The following is a 25,736-nucleotide window of genomic DNA, read 5'->3' as shown; positions in this document are numbered from 1 at the left end:
AAGTATTGTAAGAAAAAAAGATCAGGTGGTCTGCAGGATTAAAGCACAGTAACAAACTTCCCTTAACTTAGAACCTTCCTCCTTCCCTTGCAAAGAAGTGAACTCTTGCTGCTATTGGTTTCAGCCAATGAAGATACACTTCCAGCTGCAAATTCCTCTCATGCTCAGATTGTCCAACAGAAGTGAGTGTATGGTCTATCTTTGGACACAGGACACGCTGCTGCCAGTGACCAAAATGGGAGTCCTGTCTCAAGTGCCAGTCAGAATCCATCATTTGGACACACGGCTACCATATTCTATAATCTTTATATTCCTCTCCCTTGCCATGCTGACAACGCAATTCAGAATTAAATCCAGGACACTGCCTTTTTCTTTCAAGACAAACAGCAATACAACTTCTAGGAAAAAGGACTGCCTGACCCTTACACAACAGAGGGAGCACGCTTACATGTGTGTCAAGTTAGGGGAGTTTGCACGTACTTGATTAACAAGCAGCCTATTTTCACTGACATAGTTAGAAAACCTTTCCCCTGCTTTGTAGTTTTTACCTTTACGTGTTTTTATTTTGAGAACAACAAGCTGAAGAGATGTCATCCATGCCAGACAATTGCTCATTGTCAGCACAATTGCTGACAATGTACAGACAATTGCTCATCAACAGCACATGACTCCCCAACTCTTAACAATACAACAATTTCTGAATAATCCTGTGGAAGAAAACTTCTGTGGAAAAACTGAGTTACAGAAACTGAGTCACCACTCACATACATCAAAATGAACACCAAAAAGCAGTCTGCAAAGACTTAGCTTTAATTTCATAATCTCTTCTTACATACATACATTTAAGGCACAATCCAAAACCTTTAAACATTAATGACAGACTCTTTACTACTGTCAACATCACTACTGCCTTGTGACAGTTTGCCTTAGCAAGAATGAAATGTGGAACACATCTTCCTTGAAAAGAATCAAGGAAAGAAAACAGAACTTGACAAAACTTCTTTAAAACAGTCTTAACTAGACACAAAACCTCGAAGCTGCTATCTCCACACATCATGAAGTGGGCTAGCCTGAAACCAACTCTGTATACAATATATATATAAAACTTGCATTAAAATGGCACTCAGTGTTTATACAAAATAACACCTTAAATCATACAACTGTGATTTCTGTTTCATAAAACAAACATTATTTCAGCATGATAGAAGCAGAAAAGAAATAATGACCTGTCATTCATGGATTGCTGAGGGTGCTATACAGAATCCTGAGCAGATGGCACATAAGCTTGGTATTTTGGGGGGAGAGGGTTGGCATTTATTACGTACTACTTTTGAACTGAAGATATATGCAATATTATCTTTTTAAATGCAATTGCTTTAGAAGAAACAGGTCATTACATATTTACTTATGGAGAAAAAAAGGTACTTTGCAGCAAGTACATGAAAATAGCAGCTTTTTTAAGAAAAGCTCAGTGCTCCATTTAGTCATTTCCACCACACAACTTGAGCAGGATTTTCCGGTAGTCTCCTGAAGTATCACCCTGAAAAGCAACCCAGAAAAAGAAAAGTTGAAGAACAACCACAAGAGATGAAACCACAGCTGAAGAACTAAGAACTTTCTTTCCAGAGACATTTTTGCCTCTACTTTTACAGAAATAAGCAGCAGAGTTTATATACGCCTAACTGTGCACATGCACACCCCATATTTACTGAAGTCAAGTTTTGACCAGGTTTAGTCCATTGAATAGGTAGGCCTGTTCTGCTTCTGAATGGTAAATGTGAATGCCAGATCAAAAGAGGAACGTGGGGGAGGAAGCGATACAGAGCTTTTCCACCAACATCTCACTGCCTTCTACTCATACACTGATGGTTACAGGGCATGCAACTACTGTAGAAGAAACATTTGCCACATGCAATCCTTCAGAACCTCTACAGGATTCTTTCCAAACACCACCAAGTTACAGCCCCTCAGCATCAGCAGAAGGAATAAACAGGGGCTTAACAGGTTTGACACCCTCATTATAAGGTAAATAAAAATGGCACCACTCACTCTCCTCCTCCTCTTATTACCCTACCATCAGCCAGGCATCCTCTTGACTGTTGCTACAGCTCTATAGCAGTAGGAGGGTGGATCAACTGCTAAAGAATCTGAAGTTTAGAGTATTTACAAAATCTTGTACTTTCAAGAGAAAGAGGAGGCAATCCTTCAGAAGATTTTTAGAAGCTTTGTATTCTTCCAATACAGAGATGAAGTAGAGCACCACTGTTACTCAACTGGAGGACTGAGTGGTTCCCACAAGATCACATAAGGAGTTTGCAATAGAGGGGTCTCTGAAACTCCTCTAGACCAATTTCCCTTTCCTTCCTTGCCTGTTAGCTTCCTCCCCATCTCTAGCTCATCTAGCCCCCACACACACCCAAGTGCTGTCAATCCTCTGGCCCTCCACGCTCCTGGCAAATGCAGCAACCCAACACAGCCAGCCACACTCAGTGCAGGTAACAGCTGTTCAGCACAAGGATCAGTGTTCTGCCAGCATAAAGGGTGTCATGGCAGGGAAGGTAAGGTCTCCAAGGCTTACAGTGATATCCTGGTAGAGAGATCTGCCATACATCCGCTTGTACTCTGCACGTATGTCCAGCAGGTCAACCTCGCTGCGCGATACCATGATCCGGATCAGAGTCCTGTCCTTTGTTCCTGCTCCCTGGAACAAACAAAACAGCAGTATAATGTATTGAAAAGTGTATGATACAGCACTAGTAAAAAAATAAAATGCCTGTTTACTAGCATAACCCCCCCTGACTTCAATAAGCTTGAACAGAATTTGGCCTATCATGCTTTAATAAATTGAATTTAGTGGTAGGACACTAATCTCTGCACAAGAACAGCTCAAAAAAAAAAAAAAAAAGAGGGGGATTGACAGAGGTACGGGGGGTCAGGACAGTCTGGTGAATTTAATGGCCTACTTATTCATTTCTGCCAGAATTGCCTACTTTAAAAGTATCAATTTCAGTGAGTTTTAAGTGTATTTGTGTTTCACCAAGTGAAGATGTTTGGTTTATGTATGGTTGTACTCATTCTCCTGTTAAGTTGGATCAAATTAGCTGGATTTTTCCAGCCTTTCATAATAATAACTGCATCCTGTTAGTCATCTGACCACTGAAAAATGTAATCCCTTCAGCTGAACAGTTCCTTCCCAAGAGCTGTACAGGCATTTGAAAAAACCCCACACTCTAAGTTTATGTAACTTGTCACAGACACCTACCTTCATTGCTTTCTGTAATCTCTCTGCAAAAAAAGCTGGTGTGTTCTTGAGACACTTAACTGCAAAAAGAAACAGTATTACAGAAATCAGGCATTCCTCCTCAGCCAGAACTCAGCAATTTTTTGAGTTTATCCTACATAGTCACATGCTTTAATTTTACATAAACATACACTTGATACAATGCAGCTTCCACTCCTTCCATTAGCCACTGAAATTATTTTTAATCCAAACAGTAGCTGCAATACAGTTAAAGAACCTACACTGCATGGCTCACAGCAAACATTTCTGTCACTAGAAACCATCTAGTGTGAAGCAGCCATAATGAACCTTTGAATTCTAATGACCACACTCTTGTTTATGAAGGGAAAAGAGGGGATGGGGAGGGGGCAGAAGACTCGAAGGAACACACAGGTAGTGGTGCTCCTAGCTTCTTAATTCTAAAGTTTTAGGCCATGCATCTACAAGGTGTGACAAATTCAAATCCTGAGCTAGTACAAATTGAGAAACCACCTATGATAGCAGAGAATCTTAGGTGTTTCTTCTTAAGGCCGAGTCATCACAACCCTTACTTTAAAGTCTTATTTTAGCCACAGAATTCATCAAGACTCCTGAAAAATTTTTAACATGCTCATTTAGTAATGACTGGATGTAATATTTAATTAGCACAGTTCATCAGAAATCTGAAAGAGCAAACTCTAAATCAAATTACTGTCATGTTAATCAGGATAATGAGAGAATCCTCCATCACTGATCAGAATTAAAATCTATATATTGATGCAATGTTGTTTACAAGTAAACAATCATGCAAACTGTGGCAAACTACAGAGAAAACAGACCACACTTGACATTTAATAGCACAGTAGGGTATCAAAATCAATCACACAGAACCAAAGGTGTAAACCTAGATACATTTTTCATAGCAACACACATTCTGTATAGGAAGAAGTACTTTTCTGAGTAGGAAAATGTAGATGAGAGAGAGCAGTTCACCACACAACTGTCAATGGTATGTACAGTACTATTCAAAAACAAATGACAAAATGAAATGCATGTTTCTGTATCACTGTATTTAGCTAACACAACACACTAGCATTGTACGATGTTTAAAGATGTTGTAAGTTACCAGTTGTACAATCCAGAAAGCTTTAAAGAAAGCAAAATTAAATATTTTCAATTAGAAAACCCTTTTTCCCGCAAATAAGGTTCACAGAACAAATGATGTTAACATCACTGACTGATACAGATATGTGTATATACATATAAATAAAAAACCCCACAGAATCCATTTCATAAAGGGAGTTATTCAGTGAATATTAATGACAAGCCCTGCTCAAAAGGCTACTGACTTGTTTGCAAGCTATAGTCTCAGTTGTGAATCTGGATCTACATGGAGACCTGTCTAGTCACCACAAAGCTCCATGAAGTCAAGAGGGTTCTAAACTCTGAGCAGTTTCTTTACCAAGGCAATCTTTTTCTACAAACACTGGGAAATATATCTTTTCCCTAAGCTAGGTTTTCTAACAATACTTTCTGAGGGGACAAAGTTTGAATCCTGGAAAAGGTCTGCAAATGAATCACATAAAATGAGCTAGATCCAGTTTTGGTCATTAAAAGATCAGTATAGTGACAATGTGGCAAAGTAGAAAAAGAACAGTAGTTACGTAGCTCCCATATGCACAAGACAGGCATGAAAAAATGAAGCTTTTAAAATTGATTTTCATTTAGCAAGATTTTGTTACAAACTTCAATGAAAAAAATCTGTTGAACCAAATAGCCTCTCCTATCTCATTTCCAAGTGATGCAAAGTTCATTTTTCCTATTTTGGTAGGAGTTTTTTGGGTTTTGTGTGTGTGGGTGGTTGAAGGGTTTTTTGGTTACATCACTACCATATTCAAAACCAAACAACATCACTTTTAAAGCAGGAGCTCTAGATACTGCAGTATATTTACAGTAATAAACAGAAAAAGAAATGAAGATGTAAAGACAAAAGACAGGAAAGTGGTTCACAATTACATGTATAATAAAGCACTTTAAATAGAACTACTGCACAGCAACTTGACGCCTCGACCCAACCTCATGGAAACGAATGACTGCTTCTGAAGTGACTGGAGGTAAGAGTTTTCACTGCTCAGAAGTACTGGGGGCAATTAGAAACAAAGATTTAACAAAATTGTACCCACAGGAAATGTGGAAAAAATAACCCCTTTGCAGTCAAATTTAAGTTGTCTTTTTAGTAAATAAAGTTAGAGGTAACTAATTAGAGGGTTAATGCCTGTATTTTGCTGGATTTCCAAAATTGTCCCAAACATTCCATTCTCACTGACTCAGCGCAGTTGGTACAAGTTCTCTTCACTTCTTAAAACAGTGCCAATTATAGTCAATAATTCTCCCCTCATTTTAACATGTGAAATTTAAATTCTGCAGAAGCCTGAAATAAAAAAACTTTATCTGTCATTTTGAGATTAATTAAGTGCCCCACTTTACTATTCACAAATGACTTCACAGAAAGCGTCAACATAAAAAGCAGAAAACTGGAATTAGTACTAATAAGAACGTCCTTAGCTGAAGTCACAGATGCCATCTGAGGCAGCTGTAGCAGAATAGCAGGAACTTGCTAAGGTGGCACATACCTACTGCCAGCATGCCCCTTTCCAGGTCTCCAGACATTTCACGACATATGCTTTTCTCAATGTCCCGGTTACACATCCTCTGGTACTCACTGAAGACTGTTAATGGAAAAGAAACATTTCAGGAGTCAGCTCAGTAAAAAGAGGTGGCACTAGAACATGCTGGATGGCTTCGTTTCAATGGCACTTCTCAGCTGGATACTACAGTGTACTCACACAAGTTTTAACACCTCAAGTACTAATACTGTGTTATCAACCATTTGCATGTTATCATGCTCCTTCTAGCTAGATCTGTCCTTTTCGTTAAAGGGCTAGACCAAGAAAGCACTGTAAGAGAAAGAGTGGCAACTTTTTTAGGAAAGCTTTGGGTCTCTAAAAAATTAGGAAGAAAATATTCAGGTTCTCATACACACCCCTTTCCTCCACATAAGTACTTCACATCCCAATAGCACATTGTAAAAGTTCTATGTATTTACTGAAACATTTCCACCATGACAGACTGATGTAGCCTTACACTAGCAAGTAAAAAGGGAAGGACTGCAAAGTGTCTTACACACACAAGTATGCAAGACTGAAACAATTCTAGTTTTTCAATTCTTTAATGAGAGGATCATTTGAACAAGTATGACCTCCACCTGCTCTGATATTTAAGAAAGGTGACTTTTCCTCAGCAGAATTCATCCTGCTTTTCATATCTCATTGGGTTCATTTTACAGATGGAGGAAATTCAGGCACTGAGCAGTGCTGTGTATTTCATACACAGAATCAAGTTACTGTTTATGTAGGACACCTTACCTGCTCTAAGGTGGGCCCTGCTTCTTGCACACAGAATGGCATTGAATTTGGATTCATCAGTTCCTAGACGGTTCTCTCCAGCTGCATACAACTCCTGAACACAGAAGGGAATTCACACTTCATTACTCAGAAAACTAGTCAGGCTGAACAACTGCTACAGATTTCCATCCTTACAGCCTCTCCTCCTTCTATACTTATTTCTTAGCCTATGTACTACTGCAAAACAGGAACAAGCAATAAATAGCAACGAGTTCTAACCTTCCTATAGCATGGATTGCTTGCATATGCTTAAGTGCTCAAACACAAGAGCTCCAGATTACTAAAGGAAGGGATATTGTTCAAAAAGTACCTGAAAATTGTTCTTCCTAACAGTCCTTGCACTTAGCTTTTTTCCTACACTTTTAAGTGTTTTCTGGGATGTTCTTGTGTTTTGGCTAAGGCACACTATGTAGAAAGTAAATTACATTACTATTTAAATGACACTAGTATGCTAAAACAATGCAGGGTTTTTTTCCCTTTGCTATGTGGTGAAATGGAACATATAGAAAAAGAAATGGGGCAAGCATTACAAAGTCCAAGTGCATTATTTGCTGCAAAAATCCAGACTTCCTTAAACAACACGCAAAGGCTAATGCAGGTGTTGAATAGATTAAAATTTAATCCACACACGTATCACCTCATATCTCTTTGGACAATTTCCTTAGTAAGCAGCACAATCCAACACTTGCAAAAGCCAAAGACCTGACAGAATGAGAGGTAAAATATCCTGCGGACTGTACTCCCAAGAGCTTCATCTCTGTATTGCACCTACATGGCTCTAATGCTGCCACAGCTTTTCACATCACTTCCATCCACTGAAACATAAGCACTGCATCAGAAGTCACAAGGTGTCCAAAACTAACAGTAAGAAGAATCCACACAGTCAAATTTCCGTGTATTAAGTTGACTATACTCAGAAATTATGAAGCATTTCTACTGACCTGCACATCTCTTTGGACAACGGACATGTCAACATTTGTACTTTCATCTCTGTTTCCCTGAAAGAATTAGAAGATCCAGAAGTGTTACTGATGAGCTTTGATGGGCTGCTTTTTCTAAAAGTAAAAAAAAAAAAAAACCAACAACCAAAACAAACAACAGCAACAGAAAATCCACACCACCCACAAACACACAACAAACAAATTCTAAAATCCCAGCAGGCAAGTACCTGAGCAAGTGAAATTAAAAGCCTCTGAAAGTGTCCAGACGTGTCACTTTTTATTGCTTCCTCCAGAGTTTTCTTAAATTCTGGAAAAGAAACACAGTCATGAATCATCATACAACCCCGCTCATTTCCTAAATTCATACTATCAGTCAGTGATTAAGTAAGAAAAGAAAGAAAATTTTGATGGAACAAATCAAACCTGCTTTATAGACCCTGTTGAGTTCTTGAATATGCTCATTACTGCGGGAAGCTAAGATTTCAATGAGACAATTTTCATCTGTGCCAACACCCTAAAACACACACAGGAAAAACAGATTTCAGATTATTATTTCTACAACCTAGTATAAAAGAAATATAATCAAATTATATAGGAAAAAATTCAGAATATAACCTTGTATATGAAGTCAAGGCAAGTAATCCCAAACTTTTAAACGGCAACCAAATGTTTTATCAGCTCAACCATTTCCTCTATCTTATAAATTTCTATCTTCTACACAAACCTTTATAGCTTCCTTGATTTCGTAAGCATCAAACATGACAGGTGTCTTCATCATTGCCAAGATTGTCCTCTCAAAGTTACCTGACAGCTCAGACTTGAGATCCTTGATCAAATCCTAATGAGAAGCAAAAACAAGGAAAAAATGCATAAAGACCAAACCTGACAAAAGCAAGCACCAAAAACATGCATTTTACTTAGAATTCTTTATGCATAAACACCAGTAATGTATTTTCAAAGTAAAGCTATTCCACTTAACACTAAAACCAGTATAATGGAATGTGTACATTGAGGTCATTAAGGTCCAATTAAATAGACTGCACAGATCAAAGAGTCAAAGTAACCATTTAGCAGAGAAACTGCTTACATGCTTCATCTGCAACACTGCATGAAGAAGACAAGTGTAGGTAAAAAGTAGAACAACTCTCAACTGCCTGTAACTTAACAACCATCTTCCCCCTAAAGCACCTTGCAATCTTTTCTTCCCACCACTAAGTCTTCTGACTTCCACTGAAGGGATGTAGGCTCTTATTTCTTCTTCCTTCTGTTCTCACAAGGTATTTACCTTTCCATAAGCTGTTTTGAAGGACAGGATTATCTGCTGCCGCTGCTTGTTTGAACGACTTCCAAGACAATCGATAATCGCCTGCTCATCAGTTCCTGTACACGCACACAGACACCACAGAATGAGCATCACCTCATGTGAGGATTCAGTTCTCTGTCTCTATTTCATCCTGTTTTAACCCCAGCAGAAGGACATGTGTGCCTTGAATTCATCTACAGTATCTATTCTTGCATACAACCACAGAACTTTGAGCTCTACTCCCAAGCACAAACACAGTAAGAACACAAAGAAAACCTAAACCAAACTCATGATGTTGTTTATGGCTACATGAACTCCCAGTAATACTTCTGATAACCAAGGACAATCGCATGTGAATTATCCCACTCACTACACACATAGCAATAGGAAAAGATCCATGCTGAATTGAGACGCAATTCTACTTTTAACTGAAATGTAAATCCTCAGACTGCTCACCTAATCCCTTCATGGCCTTCCTTAAGACTTCGGCATCCTTCAGAGGGTCAAAACCTGGTGCATCAGTGATTGTACCTCGGTTTCCATGCTAAAATGAGATCAATAGTGTTAAATAGCATTAGTGTTAACAGCACATTAGTGTTAAACAGTAAAATACTGTGGTTTACTCTTAGGAAAGATGATCACTGTTACCAGTTTTCTTTTTGTTAGAAAAATAAGAGAGAAAACTCAAACCAACCCTGCCTTAAGCAATTTGTTAACTTCTAGACACAAATTACAAGAAAATGCAAGATCAAGAAGGTTTGCTGACATTAAATCTGCTTTCCAATTAATTAAGGTTCGATGATACTGTATATACAACTGGCAATACTTGATAAAGTTAGGAAAGGCAAGATTCATCAATCTGAATTCATGTCGAATCTTTTTTCTTGGATACCATGATAAAACGTAAATTGTTTCAAGACATATGAGCCTATACTGGTTGCATTTGAAAACGTTCCATCTCTCTCCTTCACTCAAACTTCTTTTTATAACTTTCTTTTCAATTTTATGATTGGTTTACAGTTATACACACAAAGAAAACGTAGAGGAACGTATATACAGTCACATCTTAAAAGAAAAGCAGTGAATGCTCTTACTCTTACAGGAGTGACTGCAGGCCCTGTAGTTCCTGAGTAAGAGGGCATAGATGGGTTCACAGCTGGACCTGGTGGAAAATTTGGCATGGGCTGCTGCCCTGGGTGAGTTGCTGGAGGTCCTGGATGGTTCATAGGCTGCTGGCCTGGCACAGGGCCACCCATGTATGCTGGGTAAGGCGACATTCCGGATGGTGGATTTCCTCCAGGTGGAGCATACCCTCCGTACGAGGGCTGTTGTCCTGGCGGAGGTTGCCCAAAGCCACCTGGAGGAACTGGTGGAAAACCCCCAGGTGTGGAAGGATACATGCCTTGTGGTATATTTGTTCCTCCAAAGGTCCCTGCCAGGTTGGATGCCTGCAATGACAACAATAAAGCAAGAGACAGGAAGGGGTACAAACAGCTGAGTTTCAGTAACATGTTTAATACAATACAACCTCCCTCCCCACCAACACAGATAGATAGCACTTTATCTGCAAAAGATAGCAAGCAGGATGGAAAAATATGCCTAAAACTTTACACCAAATAACCCCTTCTTTGTCCATGGCTGCCTTGTGTGAACACAAGGGTGCACCTGGGTGCAAAGACTTTACTCTAAGCAACCTTTGGCTTTTATGATGTGTTAGGAGTTTACAACTACATTTGGAAAGACCTCTGCAGAAACTGCAGTGAAGATACTTCACATCAAAATCTTACCACTGAAACGCTCTTCTAGAGAGAAACCAGAAGTGACATTTGATGATTGCAGCATTATCAAAAACTAGTTGCTGTGGATATTGCTATGTGCACCCTAGATAGTTTGTTGCTCAATTTGCCTGCTGGCTGCCAAATCACTTCATTTAATCACTGCCTCAGAAAGACATCTAAAATGCAAATATCTTCCTACAAACTGTATTCGTTATGCAGTATAACAGATTTCTGAAGACTAAAGTTGTCAGAAGTGTCACTTGCTTCTGCTCTACGAAAAAAAATCACATTGGAAATGTCTACATTTTCTTCAGTCAATGTAAAAGGTTTTTACCTCCATCTGTTAAACATCAGTGTTTGTAAGAGACTGTTGATCCCATATTCTTTTCAAGGACGAATCACTGATACCTCTAATTACACAGCGGTTTTCCTTACTCTGATTGGTCAAAATCCAGGTAATAGGCAAAATCCAGACTGTGTTTGCCCATGTGAATATATTAAGAGTGGATACGGTGTGTTAGTAGTTCCCTATTCCTCTACACAGCAAATGCCATGTTCTATTAGTTTTATGTCCACGACTTTTGAAGTTAGACTGTTAACAACATTTAACTAGTGCTCTGTTTTCCTAAAATAAGAAATATCTTGCAGCAACCATTTTCTTCAATAGGCAATATTGAATGCTCAACACCTAAACAGATTAGACATAAAGGCACAGAATTCAAGTGATGAACCTCTTGGTGACAATGCCAGAAACACAGTTTTGTACTTGAGGACACCAAAGTGAAACACATTAAATGAAAGCAAACTCACCATTCCAGCCATGTGGTTGGGATTGAACTGGTTGGCATAGCCAGCCACATTTTCCAGACCAATTGGAGGTGGATTTGAAGGTGGATAGGCAGCCCCACCCCAAGGATTGCTACCTGAAATCAAACACAGATGCACTGAAATGAGAAACTATGCTTTTTTAGTTCTTACTGCTTAAATTTCTAATGTAATTTTCAACACTACCAGGAAAATCAACTGAAGAGGTGCAGGGTAGCAGTGCAACTATTGAGAAATCTCACAGGATATTTCTAATCATGTTAGTTACCACTGAATCTGTAAGTTCTCACTTAAAACAATTCTAAACCTGTTTGAAGGTTAGCACTCAAGACTGTTAACACCATACCTTGACTTGAGAGCACGTAAAGTACAAAGTTGTCTGGGTATTCCAGTAGGAAGATATTATTAATTCCACTTACTCTGCCAATCTGAGAGATGTCCACAGAGCACGACAGTACATTCACAGACACCCAAGTCATAAAACTTGTCTGCACACAGCAGTATGGTCTAACTTAACCCAGAATACTTTGCTGAGAAACAGGCTTTATCCTCCTAGCTAGCTGGGCTTCTTACTGTACACCTTCCTGAGTTAGCTTGCCCAATTCCACAGTTCACCATACCCACATGACTCCAGTCCTTTCTTTCTACCTTTCAACAGTACTAACAACCGAAATTCTGCTTGATAACCAAGCAGTGGTTGAGGATGCCATCAGCTTTGTATTATTATAATTGCTACCTTTTTTAACAGCTCTCTCCCTTCTGTATGCAAGCACCTGCCTAAGAATAGTGAATTAAGGATAATTTCCTATTTCTTTAGGGAATACAGTTTTAAGCTGTATGAATGATTTTTTCCCATGCTCATTTGTCTCACCACTCACCTTGACGACTCAGTATCGACCAGACACTGATCCTTGTCATTTATTGGATTTTGTCAATATTAAGACCATCTTAATTTGGTCAAATTAAGACCATCTCCTAATGCTCTGTGCTTTGAGATGAATGAAACTGGATCTTACTATATGAGCACATGGCAGAGCACACATATTAGACAAATGAGAATCCCCAGCCCAGATAAAACAGGACTTAACAAGAGAGTACAGAAAGCTTTGGTGGGTCAAGGAAACACCCTGCAGTCTTGTTCTTCATCCATGCCACCTCCCCACTCCAGATAAATACACCACTGTATTTAATGTTTACTTCATCTGAACAACTTACCTGGGGCTGGTGGATATCCACCCGCTGGGGGATAGCCCGGGTAACTCATTGCAAAGATCTGAAAAGTGTGTGTGATACAGTTATTTTCTGTAATACTTCACTCATTACACCACATAACACTAAGAGGCAACATGTATGCAGTAGTCAGTTACCAAAATTTAGACATAACCTGCACACTTTGTCCCAGCTCTTCCCTTAGAAACCTCTTCCCATTTCCTTTTGCTGGACTAATAAATATGTTCAGATGACTGACACTGCTACTGCTTAGCTCTCACACTATTTTTCTTATTTGTTCCAGTTGCTACTTACTGCTTACTTTGTCTATTATGTTGTTAGGGATGTATGACTTGAACATGCTTCCTTTATTGCACTATTAAAATCTCCAGAAGTTTCCAGCCTATACAGAACTGCCTTATCAATCAAGAGTAGAAAATCATCTGACAAAGAAGCTATGTCTTCAAGCGAGTAACCACAAGAAGTTGTTAGAAGGCACCGAAATGCAAACATCTGCAGAAGTGCAAGGTCAGAGTAAGATGCAGAAGGGATATATGCTTACGGCATTGCCATAAAATATGAAGGGGTTTACTGGTAGGATAAGATCACTAGAACAAATTGGATCTCTCAAAATGGATAGTGCCTCTGTCAGCACAGAAGTGCACAAAGTCATTAGCTGTCCAAAGCAAAAGCAGAGGTCAAAACAGAAGAACAGCTAAATGAAGGACAAAATGAAAACAGGCTTACAGAATATAAAGGCCTTATTTTAAACAGAACAACTACCAGGAAGAATGGTAAAAGTAACTATGAAGAAAATATCCATAATGAGTGTTCACTTTTTGAAGGTTATTTTTAATGACAAGTCCCAGTCTATTTTTAGAACTGCTGTGTAAATTATCCCTTTTTTTCCCCCCCCTCTTTCCCCTACAGCACCACCTTTTGCATCTGGCATGTATTGCTGTGTTTTGGGTTTCAGCTGTGGAATTTTGTTTTGGATTTGGTTTGAGTTGGCAGGGGTGCTGTTCTTGTGATATTGTTTTCATTTTGCATGATCACATTAACTTCCCTTTCTGGTTTGCATGGCTCTATTGAACAGCAACAGTGAAATGGAGAAACACCTTTTTTGTGGTTTTGGATCTTTTTTTAGAAGGAAATACAATTAGGAAATCTTCAATTTACTTAAAAACTGTTTGGACTTCATGTTGCACATACTCATTTAAATTTAAAGAGAGAGAAATGAACTAACACAAACTGCAATGAACAGAGCACACCAAAAGTTATAACCCTACCTTACTTCTGCTCCAGTATGCAGTGTCTAACAGAATCAATAAAAAAGTGAATGCAGCTTCTCAGCACCAGAAAAGCAATCACTGCTGTTACCCATGCAAAGACTGACCCCAAATCCACGAGGCAAGCACAAAAAGCGAAACACTTATCCCCTCTCTGCTGCTGGAAAAACGAGCAGGCAGCTTCCTCCCTGCTGGCGCTTGGCCACACAATTGCCAGAGGGAGGCGCCGGGCTCCAGGCCGGGACGCACAGCCCCTGCCTACGCTGTCAGCTCCGGGCAGGTACGAGAGCATGGAAGTGCAGAGAGGCCAGCAAACAAAAAAAGAACATTAAAAAAACTCAACAGAAGGCAGCCTGGCACACTTCAGAGCCTCTCTAATTTAGAAACGGGCTTTACATAATAAAGAATGGAAAAATAAAAAAGAACAATTGTTACCATGTCACTCAAAAACCAAGCAAAGAACCCCCACAATCTAGAGTCTCAGCATGCATAATGTCAATGTGTACATTTTTATATACAAATTATTACAACACCGAAATTAGTATTATTTCTTCAGGTACAACTATAATTATATTTTTATTTATTTTTTAGCTTCACATGTAAATACAATAAAGACAGGGTACTCAAAAAAATTATAAGATGCCTTTTCAATAAAACTTTAGGCTTTTTGCCTTGTACTTTTTTTTTTGTCATAGAAGGTGAGAAACAATGGGGTATGTCTTGTTTTTCTTAGCAAGGTTGTTTTCTTGCTTTTAATCCCATATAGAACATTCATTTCAAATTAGAAAAAACCCCAAGATTAGAAGAGCGTTTTGGCAATGAAAGCTGAGGTTGAGAAAAAACAGCTAACTTCAGCAATCTTAAAAAAATGTTACTTTCTTTGTAAAAATGTTCCACTTGCTTCTTTTGAACACTGTATTTATCCAGGGCTTTTCCAAGGGGAAATTTTCCCAGACTGGTTTGATTCCAGGCAAACTAGATCTGCAAATACACCAACTTCTCCAGTTCAGAAACCTCCCTGATCACTATCTTTTCTGTAGCTCGTTTGAGCCTCTGTTGGCAAGTTCTCTAACTTCAAAAATATTAACAGAAAAAGTTAACTTTCCCAACCATTCCCTCAGCCCTGCCTGCATTTCATCTTCTAATCTTATCTTCCACACTTTCTCCTGCTACATCCACAATATTTTACTAAAATTGTTCCTGATGAGCAGCACTTGCCTGCTGACAACAAACAGGTGACACAGGCGAGGGAACAGAAGATATGGAAACCCACCCTGCTATTCAAATATTGCATGGGAGCACACAGGAACAGCGAAGTCTCTGTTTGCTCAGTCATAAAAAATGTAGAACATAAGATGAGGGAAAAATCCAAACAACCAAACCACACACGGAAAGAGGGAGTGCCTTGAATAAAATACAGACCAAATACTGTCAAAGTCCTCTCCCCATTCCCAGTGTTCAGTCCTAGAGGTCCACCTCAGAACTCTAAATAAAGACCTTAGGTTTTACTCCCACGGTGAACATCACTATCGTGCTTCACACTGCACACTATGAACCATTCAGGCTCTTGAGCATTTTCCTGCTGCTTGGCAAAGCTAAGAGGGAACAGACCTGCTCATAAAAGATTGAATCGGTGATAGACTTTCAACAGGAATCTTGAAAATACGCTTCTGGAAGATACAGCACGAAAGAACAGGACTACAACTCGAGAATTTTATAACAAAAATTCAAATTACATAATGATAGCAGAAATAAACAAGAAAACTCCAAGGCTGCCAGAAAACTTCTGTTTTAAGGTGCAGTAGCAATTAAGCTCAGTCACTGCATTCACACCCATTTCTGGAATTTATTTAGTGGCTGCTCTTCAGGCTCCAGCTATGCCATGGTATAATAATTTGAGGACAAAAAAGGATGAAACACTATACCCTTTATTTGTTCAAAATAATTTGTTTAACTATGCCCATTTCACAGGGAACACCTAGTAAAGTTAAACCCTTGACTTGACTCCTCGACAAGGTTAATTACCAGGATATAGTAGACAAAGCAGCCTGAAGCTATAAATTACAGTACCTGCTCTGAGACTGATCCCTGATTGTGAAACCAGCAGAACAGAATTTATCACCTTACAATATGCTGTCGTTTTTCATCAGATATGAGCTGAGGCATCCACCACTGTGTTTTTCCAAGACAAGGACAAACCACAGTCAACATTGAGCTAGCTAACTGCTATTTTACCAGCCTGAGCAAGATTTGACTCACGCACTGCAGCATACAGGTTGTTCTCTCCTGTACCAGTTGTAATATTTTTCATCCTGACAGATTAAAAGTCCTGCAATTTTGGTTTTTCATTAAGTCTTCTGTGTATGTGACTCCTGTCTAGCCTGCCTTTCACTATGAATAAAACTAATTTAGTAGAATGGGTTCCTCTTCCAACAGGGCTGAGTTCACGCTACCCACAACTCAGGAAACCTCTTTTACACAGATCTTATCGCTCATTGTTCACCCTTACAAACCTTTACTGGACTTCATCCAACAATGTGTATTTAAAGACTAACACGTCATCCATTTCCTACAAAAAAAAGTTTCCTTAACAAAAAACCCAAACCAACTCCCAGCTGTCAATAGATGGTGGAACAGAAACAAACTCAAATAGGAGTTTTTTTAAAAACTATCCATTTGAATGCTTGCTAGTATTACAACTCAGGAGCTCTGTCAGTTTTGATGATCCTTCTAATTCAATATCATAATCTTTTTTATTACAGAAAATAATCTAGCACTTTTTGACCTGCTGGGGCAAGGGGCAGGGGGGGTTGAGAGGGGGAAGAGCAAGAAAGGTAGCACTTGCAAGCTTTAGTCAAAATAAAATAGAACTAAAGAGAGACACTACGTCCAACAAAGAAAACCTGAATTGGAGGACACACCCAAATAAGCCACAACCAAGCTGTAAAAATATTACTAAGAACATTCATGGAACTTTTCCAGTGACAGAAGCCTTACATATATACTCGGGGCAACAAGATCCAAAGAATTTAGTTGGGCTGAACAGGCTTTCAAGATCTATGTGCAGCAAAAAAGCCTGAGTTAATTCCAAGAGGTCAGTTTCAGTTTGGATCCCCACTCTGCCCTGATCCAAGTGCTTCCTTTTGTAGCACACTCCTTCAATATCCTCTTTCAAATATATAAAATACATAGTGTCAAAACATTTATGACAATACAGATGGACACCTTCCAAACAACAAAACAAGCAAGAAAAAAACCAAATCAAGTTTATGAGATGTTTGAAGAAGTAATGGAATGAGGTTGTTCTATTTCAAACTCATAACTTGTTATAGAAAATCATTTGTTGCAAAACAAATAATACTATAAATAGTCTGAACTATGTTCTTAACTGACTAATGCCCCAGGGATTTATACTCCTCTATTTTAAATTCCGCCATGAAAGAATAAATTTTTACATCATTAGTGCAAGTCAGACTAGGAAAATACCAATTACTCCATGAACTAAAGCAATAGTGTAATAATAATATTCAGTACACTAAGATAGTTACTAAAAAAAAAAATCTGAGTGTTCATTTCACACCAGCAGTTTTTAATTGGTTGCTGTGCCCGAGCCTGAAGCGCAGAGCCAGGGAGTGGCCCCACTGCAAAGGCAGAAGCAGCAGGAACAAAAGCACGACAAAAAGTTTCCATCAGGTCTGCAGCTGTTTGGGCTGCAGAGGAAGCCAAATGACACCAAGCTGTTCAAGTGACAGCTCCCAAAGTCAAGCACACTGGCAGGAGCTACATGGGACCTTAGCTAAACTCCTTTGGGACATACCCTACACTGCAACAAAACAGCCTTGGGACTCCCCAGATGAACAAGAGGTGCAAATACATCAACTTTTTCTTAAAGGTGATGGCTTTCATATTTTCTGGACAGGGAAGGCTTACACATTCAGCTGTCCAGCAACACTGGGATGATTACTACCCCTCAGTGAGCAAATGGACACACCTTCAATTCATTCAGTCCGGGCTATAAAGAGTAAGTGACTTTCAGCTGATTAACTCTTTCCAGGAACAGAATTATTAAAGGACCAATTTAGAGTAGTCTAGTAGAAAAACAGGTATTTCAAAACAACCATAAACAAGGAATGGGAAAAGAAAGCAAGACTAGAGCCTTCAAATCTAGTCTGCACTTGAGATCAGCAAGCTTTAGTCCTTAAAGCTCACTACTGAAAAGTAAGTATTTTTCCCCCTAAATCCTAACATTTGTAAAATACATTTATTCTCCTATGAATAATAGAAAACCAAGTATTTTTAAAACACTGCCAAGCATAGCCAATAACCAGTTATTTGGACTATAGATAAGTACGCTGTTTACGGAAGGAGTACGAATTCCCAAGCTTAAAGTTATCTCTAGCAATAATAAAAGGGATATTCACCCTGTCTACTTCAGGCAACTTAAGCACCTAATTTAGAGCAACTCGCTAGGCCAAAGTTCAAAATCAGACATGCTTTTATACCCAAACCAGAGGTCTTTGGGATGCAGGAATTAATTATAGTGAGTATCACTTCACATACACGTTGACTATACGGCTATAGTAAAGTTTAGCACAAGCAAGAGACCTCAGAAGCATTAGAACTCATCTGAATCTTTAATATAGGACTGTTGTATTTGACAGTTTTTAAGCCTGCCAGAAGTTCAGATCTAAAAGCCCAAACTGAAAGCCCACTTCTCCTTCTGGTGAACACTTTCTCAGTTCCCTCAAAAAAACCCTCACCACCCACACTTTGCAGTAAAAGAAAAAAAAAACCAAAACAAACCTACCAAAACAAAAATTCCAAAAAACTTTTAACCCTCCCTTACTGAGTAAGACAGTATATTCTCTCTCAGACAACACATAAGGAAAAAAAAGAGACAACATCTGGGAAGAACTCGTTTCCCTTTCTTTGGAGATCTTAGACAAGAACATTGCTATCGATCAGACAGCACAGTGACATTCGGCACTGTACAGGGAACAGCCAGGTACCGGGCCAGTGCAGGGTTGTGTTTGTTTTATTCAGTTGCCACAATCTAACAACTGGCACTGGTCCACACTCAGCATCTGTGACAGCTGAATAGTATGGATACAATTTCACACACACGAACAAAAAACTAGACGCCAAGCACAGGCAGGATTGGCTGCCTGGTCATCACAAGCACGTGATAGAATTGTCTCTTAGAAGGACACCACTGAGTCCCAACTCTGACCATAACTGATTCCAGTTTTACCCCATCCAGGATCTAACCTCTTACCAAGATTTTCTAGTGAGCACTGACAAAACCTGAAACAAACACAGAGCAACAATAGAAGCAATACACAGTAAATACTAATTGTTGTCCTTTGGTTTGCTTATCTACTTTTTACATTCTTCCTAGCTTGGGGAACGGCCTGAAGGAAATTCAGCATTTGCATCAAACACACCTGCTTTCAAATAAACTGGCAAAAGCAAAGGGACAACCTTAACATCAGTGCGTGACAACTCAAGTTTCAAATAGATCTAAGTGCTCTCACTGAGGGGTAAAACATGCAGCCTTTACCTTGCCTTTTTTTAAAAAAGTCTTTTGCTACCTTCAAGATAAACTCAAAATGAAATGCATTACCTAAAGCTGACAAGTCTCTGTCCTTATTTCCAATAGTTTACATAACACACTTTTAAAATATATGCAATAAGAAACATGGTTCAAGGGAGTAAACATAAATGTATGAAATAAACAAAAGAAATGCCATTACTGCCATTACTCAGTTGTATATTTAATGTAACGGAAGCCTCCAACCACAATTTGAAGCTGATAGAGAAGTTTATATGAATTATTACATGAAGCCTTGGCTAAAAATAAGTGAAAATTTCAATTTGTTCAAAAGCCCTGCTAATTCTGTAGTCACAATTAAACCATCTGGTGTTTTCAATTATATCTCTGCTTTAACTACAGCATCTTTTCTTTTTCTGCCTACATCGCTATCACAGAACTAGAATTAGGTCAGCTCTATCATGGCTCTGATTAATGCAGTGTTATTGAAGAGACCCTCTGGAAGCTCCATTTTCCAAAACTTGCTAGAGATCTAGGAAACAGCATCTCCTATAACCTCCAAATCAGACAGACTACTTAGCTGAGCTTTTTATAGCAGATCAGGTTATGTATTTTAAGTTGTTATCTAACATTATGCCTTTACAATTTTCACTATATAAATACCCCCATGAAATATCTCCATCCCACTGCTGGTTTTGTTATATCTGTTGTGACATCTTTTGTGACTTTTGACATTTCACGGAGTTTTCAGTCTAGCAACTCAAAACTTCTGGGAACTACAAATAATAAGCTAAAGAAGTGACAAAGTATGTGAATGAATGTGATGGCTACTCCAGAAATTTTAAGTACAGACAGACATTTTGGCCTCTGACCTTATACTAAGGTCAGGCAAGACAAAGGAACATAATATCGTAAATATTGTTGACATAAAATCATTAGGCACTCAGTAGAAATGCAGCGGGTACAGGGCCACAGGCAAACATGTAAGCAATGCTTAGTGCAAGTTATCTGCTGCATCAGTGGGAGGAGAGTGATCCACATGACTCTTAGAGCAACTCAAAAACCAGGAAATTACAGAAATAGCCAAGTTGTTGGGAAAGCATTTATACACTCAAGCTTTACAGCAGCCATACACTCCACACTGGTTTTGTATTGTTTCTGACGTTACCATGGACGTTCCAGTAAAGCACTGACTCACTCCACAGAAAATAACTGCGTGCTGGGGGAGGTTTCAGGGAAGGAACCTCCCAGCTCCTACAGCAGCTGGGCTTTCAGGTGCATAACTCTCGTAATCAGCTCCTTCATCAAAACACACTGCACCAGCACTTTTCTTCTCTCTCGGCAGTCTGTTTTCTCTCCACACCTTCACCTCCACACTTTCTGCCCCAGTGCATCTGTCTCCGTTCTAGGCTGAGCTGCCTTCCTTTGCTTCTGCCACTCCCTTCAGAATGTTATCTCTGGACTATTCCTCCTTAACAGGAAGAAGCTTCCAGGAACTAATATAAATATATTAAAAAGAAAAATATATTCCAAAAAAGTACTCCTTTACTGCCCAGAAACAAGATGGGGGCAGGAAGGAACTGCTTTTCTGAATAGGGAAATGTTTGTGCTGTTTTCTGTCACACATATAGCTACAGCACAGCAAGAGTTTCATAAGTTCTGGTTTTAAGACAACTAAAGTGACTTGAAGACACTTAAAGACACTTAGGTGTCTTAAAGTCTAAAGACATTTGAAGTAGATATGGTATAAGAAAAAGTAAAGTATACTACCAGCAGTTTAGAGAAAGGAGCCTTCGGGCGGGGAAAAAAAAAAAAGCACTGCGTAATGGCCAGCCTACCATTTTAGGCTGCTTTCTCCTGATAACTGTACACATCAAAATTATAAACTACGGGCACAGGCAAAGGACCCAATTGCAACTACAACAGCAAAACATGCCCTCTCCCCTAAAACCACATTTCCCCAGGAAACAGGCGTTTCTTCCTCCCAAGCGCGGAGCTGCCGCAGGCCCCGACCTCCCCTCCGCCAGCCCTTGAGCCGCTGCCTGTCACCCCGCGGGCGCCCCGGCTCCTGCCGCCCCAGGGTCCCCGTCCCCGCGGGGCCACGGGCCCGGCACCCAGCCCCGCGGGACCGCCCGGCCCGGCCCCTCCGCAGCGGGTGGCCCTGACCTCTCGTCCCCGGCCCGTCCCGCCGCTGGGGTTGCGCCTACCACGGGTCCTGTGGAGCCGCTGCGGCTGCCGCCTGTCCCAGGTGCTCGCCGGCGCTGCGGGGCGGTGCCGGGGAGCGGCAGGAGGAGGAGCCGCTGCTGTCCCGGCTCACTCCGCCCGCCCTGCCGCGGCCTCAGTGCGAGGGAGGGCCGGGGCCAAGCGGTGCAAAACCCGCCGGGTGCGGCGGGCCCGGGGCGGGGCCGGCCGGCAGCGGATGGAAACCGCACAACAGGCTTGGCCAAGAGGCGGCTTCAGCGAGAGGCCCATTTTATAAAAAACAATACACACGGGGAAAAAGGTAACTCCATCCGTCACGGGGGCAGCCTGGGCATCCCCCAAGGGCACGGCGTCGCCTGAGGGACCGGGTGACGTGGGCACGGCAAAACCAAATACGGGAAGCTACGGTTCAAGTCAAGGTTGTAAGCATTCAGCACAACATTGGATTTAAATCTGAAACCCCTGACTGTTCCCACCAGGTGAGTTAGGTCTCACCACGAAATTTTAGAAAACATGTTTTCCAGACAAGGTGGTACAGAAACCCGCATTCGGTATCTAACATACTTCTCCTCAAGTAAAAATCCACAAAAAATCGAGAGGAAGGAGATTGTTCATGTTGACCTTTTCTAGTAACAAGCAGTAATAGCTAAAGTCTTCAGTAAACATCTTTTTTTCCCTACACACATTCTTTAAAGATGAGTGAAGTTGCTCACATGGAAGCATTTAGAGAGACAAACCAAGACAATAAAAATAGAAGAAAAATAAAAAGGGCTAGCATTTTCCAATTAAATTTCATTTGCCAAGACACTAATCAAAATAGCAAACACAGCATTATCTAACTGAATCACAGCATTATACAACTTGGATGGGGAATGAGCTTGACTTTGCAGCTGGGAAGTTTGTGAACAGAGTCCAGAACCTCCTTTCCAACACTTGCTTCCCTAATATGTATGCTTTGTAACAGGCAATTTCATTTAGAATGAAACTGATTTGGATAGATGTGTACACGCTTCTTAAAGCATCCTGTTCAACCAGCAACAGCTTTCAGTGGAGGAGCTGGGTTTTTCTCCTCCATACAACTTTCACATACCACAATGGCCAATCATTGAGATACAACAGCTGTGATTGAACTAAAGAAAAGAAATTACCAATTTTTTCCCTTCCATCATCAAAATTTTAATTGGCACTGCAGAGGCCAAGGCTGCACTCATGGGTAAAGCTACATTTAAAGTAGTCCAAAGCAGTGAATAGGTATATTTGAATATAAGAATGGCTGTGGTGGTTTAACCCCAGCCAGCAGCCAAGCCCCACACAGCCTCTCTTACTCCCTGGCCAGCAAGATCAAGGAGACAATGAGGAGGATAAAAGCCAAAAAACTCAGGGGCTGAGATACAGACAGTCTAATGGAAAAAGCAAAAGCCATGCACACACACAAAGAAATACAAGGAATTAATTCTCCACTTCCCATGGGTAGGCAGGTGTTCAGCCATCTCCAGGAGGACAAGACTCCATCACACATTACTTGGAAAGTTAAATGCCTTCACTCCAAATATCCCCCCTGCTTTCATATACTGAGGACAATGTCATATGGTCTGGAATATCCCTTGGGGTCTGCTGTCCTGGCTGTGTCCCTGCCCAACTTTTTGTGCACCGCCAGTCTCCTCTCTGGTTGGGTGAGAAGCAGAAGGGCGTCGGCTCTGTGCAAGCCCTGCTCAGCAATAACAAAAACATCTCTGTATTATCACTGCTGTGTTCAGCACAAATCCAAAACATAGCCCCCCATTAGCCACTGTGAAGAAGATAAACTCATCTCGGTCAAAACCACCACATTAGCTTATTGTGGTTTAGCACAAATTATAAATTTATACCCAGATTATCTTAAACTTCACTGATAAAGATGTTTCTGACTAATAGGCAAAGCTAAACATCAACACAGGTTCTGATGCAGAGTGTAGCCTGACGTTCACTACACAGGCAGATGGAGAAATGAAGATGTGCCCAGAGTAGCTCATGAGGAAAGAAGGCCAGGGATCTTTCTCCTCTCAGTCTGCTGGTATTGCTTCTCTTGGGAGCTAAACCCCTCTCAACTGTGTTGGCCCAAAGGGGCCACATTAGCTCTAACACAAGAGCTCTGTTGACCAGAGTAACTTTGACTGAAAAAGGTAGGAGCCATTCAGAGGAACTGCTACTCCCATCAGATGGGGACACAGGGACTTCTACAAAGCATTATTTCTTCTTCCAGCAGGATTTGAAAAATAACGAACTCATGTTTCTACAGATTCAGTACTGATATTTTTTTCATATAGAAAAGTCCTTTGAGTATCAATGCCTAGACTGGAAGGGGTGTATGAGGAAGCTTATACTGCTGCAACCAGCCTGGTATTCATTCCAGACCAGGTTGTGCTCACTTTGAAGTCAATTGAAATCTTCCATGGGTTTAACCAAGGTCTAGATTTGGCTCACTTGTATGAATCCCTCTATTTATCCAGGCTCAGTGACTGGAAGTCTCACACCTTTGATACTGCATTCATAAACAGAAAACTGGACTAGCTATGGCAGTATATGGAATATTCTTCTGACAAAGAAATCATTGTATGGAAACCTCACTGCCTGCCATTTTCAGACAGTCAGAGACTGAGACATTTGCTTAACATATTTTGTTTCTGGAAATTTTTCCACAGGAATGATAACCTCTGAGCCCATGCTTTTTGGGACCTCTGGCTAGAGCAAAACCGTTTTCCTGCAAAACCTGCTACGGGCAGCACATGTACTTGTCAGCATCCACTTAAAGTTCCAAGAAGCCTACCATCATGTTTTAATGTCTTTTTATTTCTCAGACTCTTGGGTTTTAATATTTAATTCTAAGGGTAGAATGCCCAAGCAGCATGTACTATGCAACTGAACAGAGGTTTACTTTTACTCATATAAAAAACTGTCACTGTACTGGCATTTCAAACCAAATGCATACAGACAGTGATGCCACAGTCAGAAATGAAGTAGAAATGAGGCCTAGAATCCTTGGTGTTGGCATAGGTGAGAGTTTGCCTGTCATCTCAAGCATAGTCATACTGCTTTCTGACACTGTCCCAATACTGATCCAATTGAAACAGAGAAGCCTTTGTGGGACAACCCACAAAAATCGCAGCAGCATTTCCTGCAAGCACTGCATTTTCCTAGTGACCCTTCCAAGGTTACAAGCTCCAGCCTTGTAGTTTTCCAAGTAGATTTGTGCCATTATAACACACCAACCAGTACTGTGTGGGGAAAACTAGTACAACAAAACATCCACACTCCTGATTTCACAGGTATTGTCTTCTTCATTTTTCCATATTCATTTTACAGCATTTCATTTCTAGCACTAAAATATTCCATTGTTGAAAACTCAAAAAGAAAAAACCTGAGTATTAACACAGTAAAAGTAAGCAGAAAGTACTAAAGAAAACATAAAATAAAATCTGCAAGTATTGTCACGCAGTCTTTCAGATAGTCTAGGAACCTCGAGTACCAGTCAGTGTGTGGTACATTTGTGGGAGTTCTAGCCTGGAACCCAAATGGTCCAGGTTACCCCAGAGGTTTCCTGCATGAACTTGATCAGGTTCAGATCTCTGAAGATACATATACATACAGATTACATTCATTTTGAGCCCTAAGGAACTGATATAGATAATTTGTTAAACTCTCTTGTGAGAAAGGGAGTTCTCTCACAGTCATGCTGGGTTGTAGTTCACTTTTTTACCGTTCTTTTGGTTGATAGAGATTTTAGAAAGACATTTGCCTGAATGCTTTCACTCTGCTTTAGCCACAAGAGACATTTATCTTCCCTCCTTGGTGTTTTACTGCTCCTGAGCATTTTGTAGGTTTTATACTTACTTTTTTTTGCATGTGGTTTCTAACTCCATCAGCTTACAACTCTTC

General features: G+C 40.2%; 1 protein-coding gene across 4 annotated transcripts; it reads right to left on the bottom strand.

Annotated features, from left to right (window-relative positions):
• Window positions 1-787: 787 nt before the first annotated feature.
• ANXA11 (annexin A11) lies at window positions 788-21,967 on the bottom strand. 4 transcript variants are annotated; one of them, XR_004241511.1, is made up of 15 exons: window positions 12,786-12,843; window positions 11,556-11,668; window positions 10,062-10,415; window positions 9,424-9,511; window positions 8,950-9,044; window positions 8,389-8,502; window positions 8,088-8,178; window positions 7,892-7,971; window positions 7,665-7,721; window positions 6,685-6,778; window positions 5,893-5,988; window positions 4,386-4,405; window positions 3,263-3,321; window positions 2,579-2,701; window positions 788-1,540 (listed from the first exon to the last, which is right to left on the bottom strand). XR_004241511.1 is itself a non-coding variant. In XM_032116086.1 (15 exons), the coding sequence occupies exons 2-15, from the start codon at window positions 12,832-12,834 to the stop codon at window positions 1,481-1,483; spliced, it is 1,473 nt and encodes a 490-aa protein (XP_031971977.1). In that variant the 5' UTR covers window positions 12,835-12,843; window positions 21,827-21,967; the 3' UTR covers window positions 788-1,480. The 4 variants fall into 4 exon arrangements, 3 of the variants coding, with proteins under 3 accessions (XP_031971977.1, XP_031971978.1, XP_031971976.1); XM_032116086.1 differs by lacking the exon at window positions 4,386-4,405 and adding an exon at window positions 21,827-21,967; XM_032116087.1 differs by lacking the exon at window positions 4,386-4,405 and adding an exon at window positions 21,786-21,810.
• Window positions 21,968-25,736: the final 3,769 nt, after the last annotated feature.

The sequence above is a fragment of the Corvus moneduloides genome, chromosome 8, assembly GCF_009650955.1.
Source record: "Corvus moneduloides isolate bCorMon1 chromosome 8, bCorMon1.pri, whole genome shotgun sequence".
In the NCBI taxonomy this organism is placed as follows: Eukaryota; Metazoa; Chordata; class Aves; order Passeriformes; family Corvidae; genus Corvus; species Corvus moneduloides.
The sequence above is the reverse complement of the archived record's forward strand: the minus strand, read 5'-3'. Positions and strand labels throughout refer to the sequence as shown.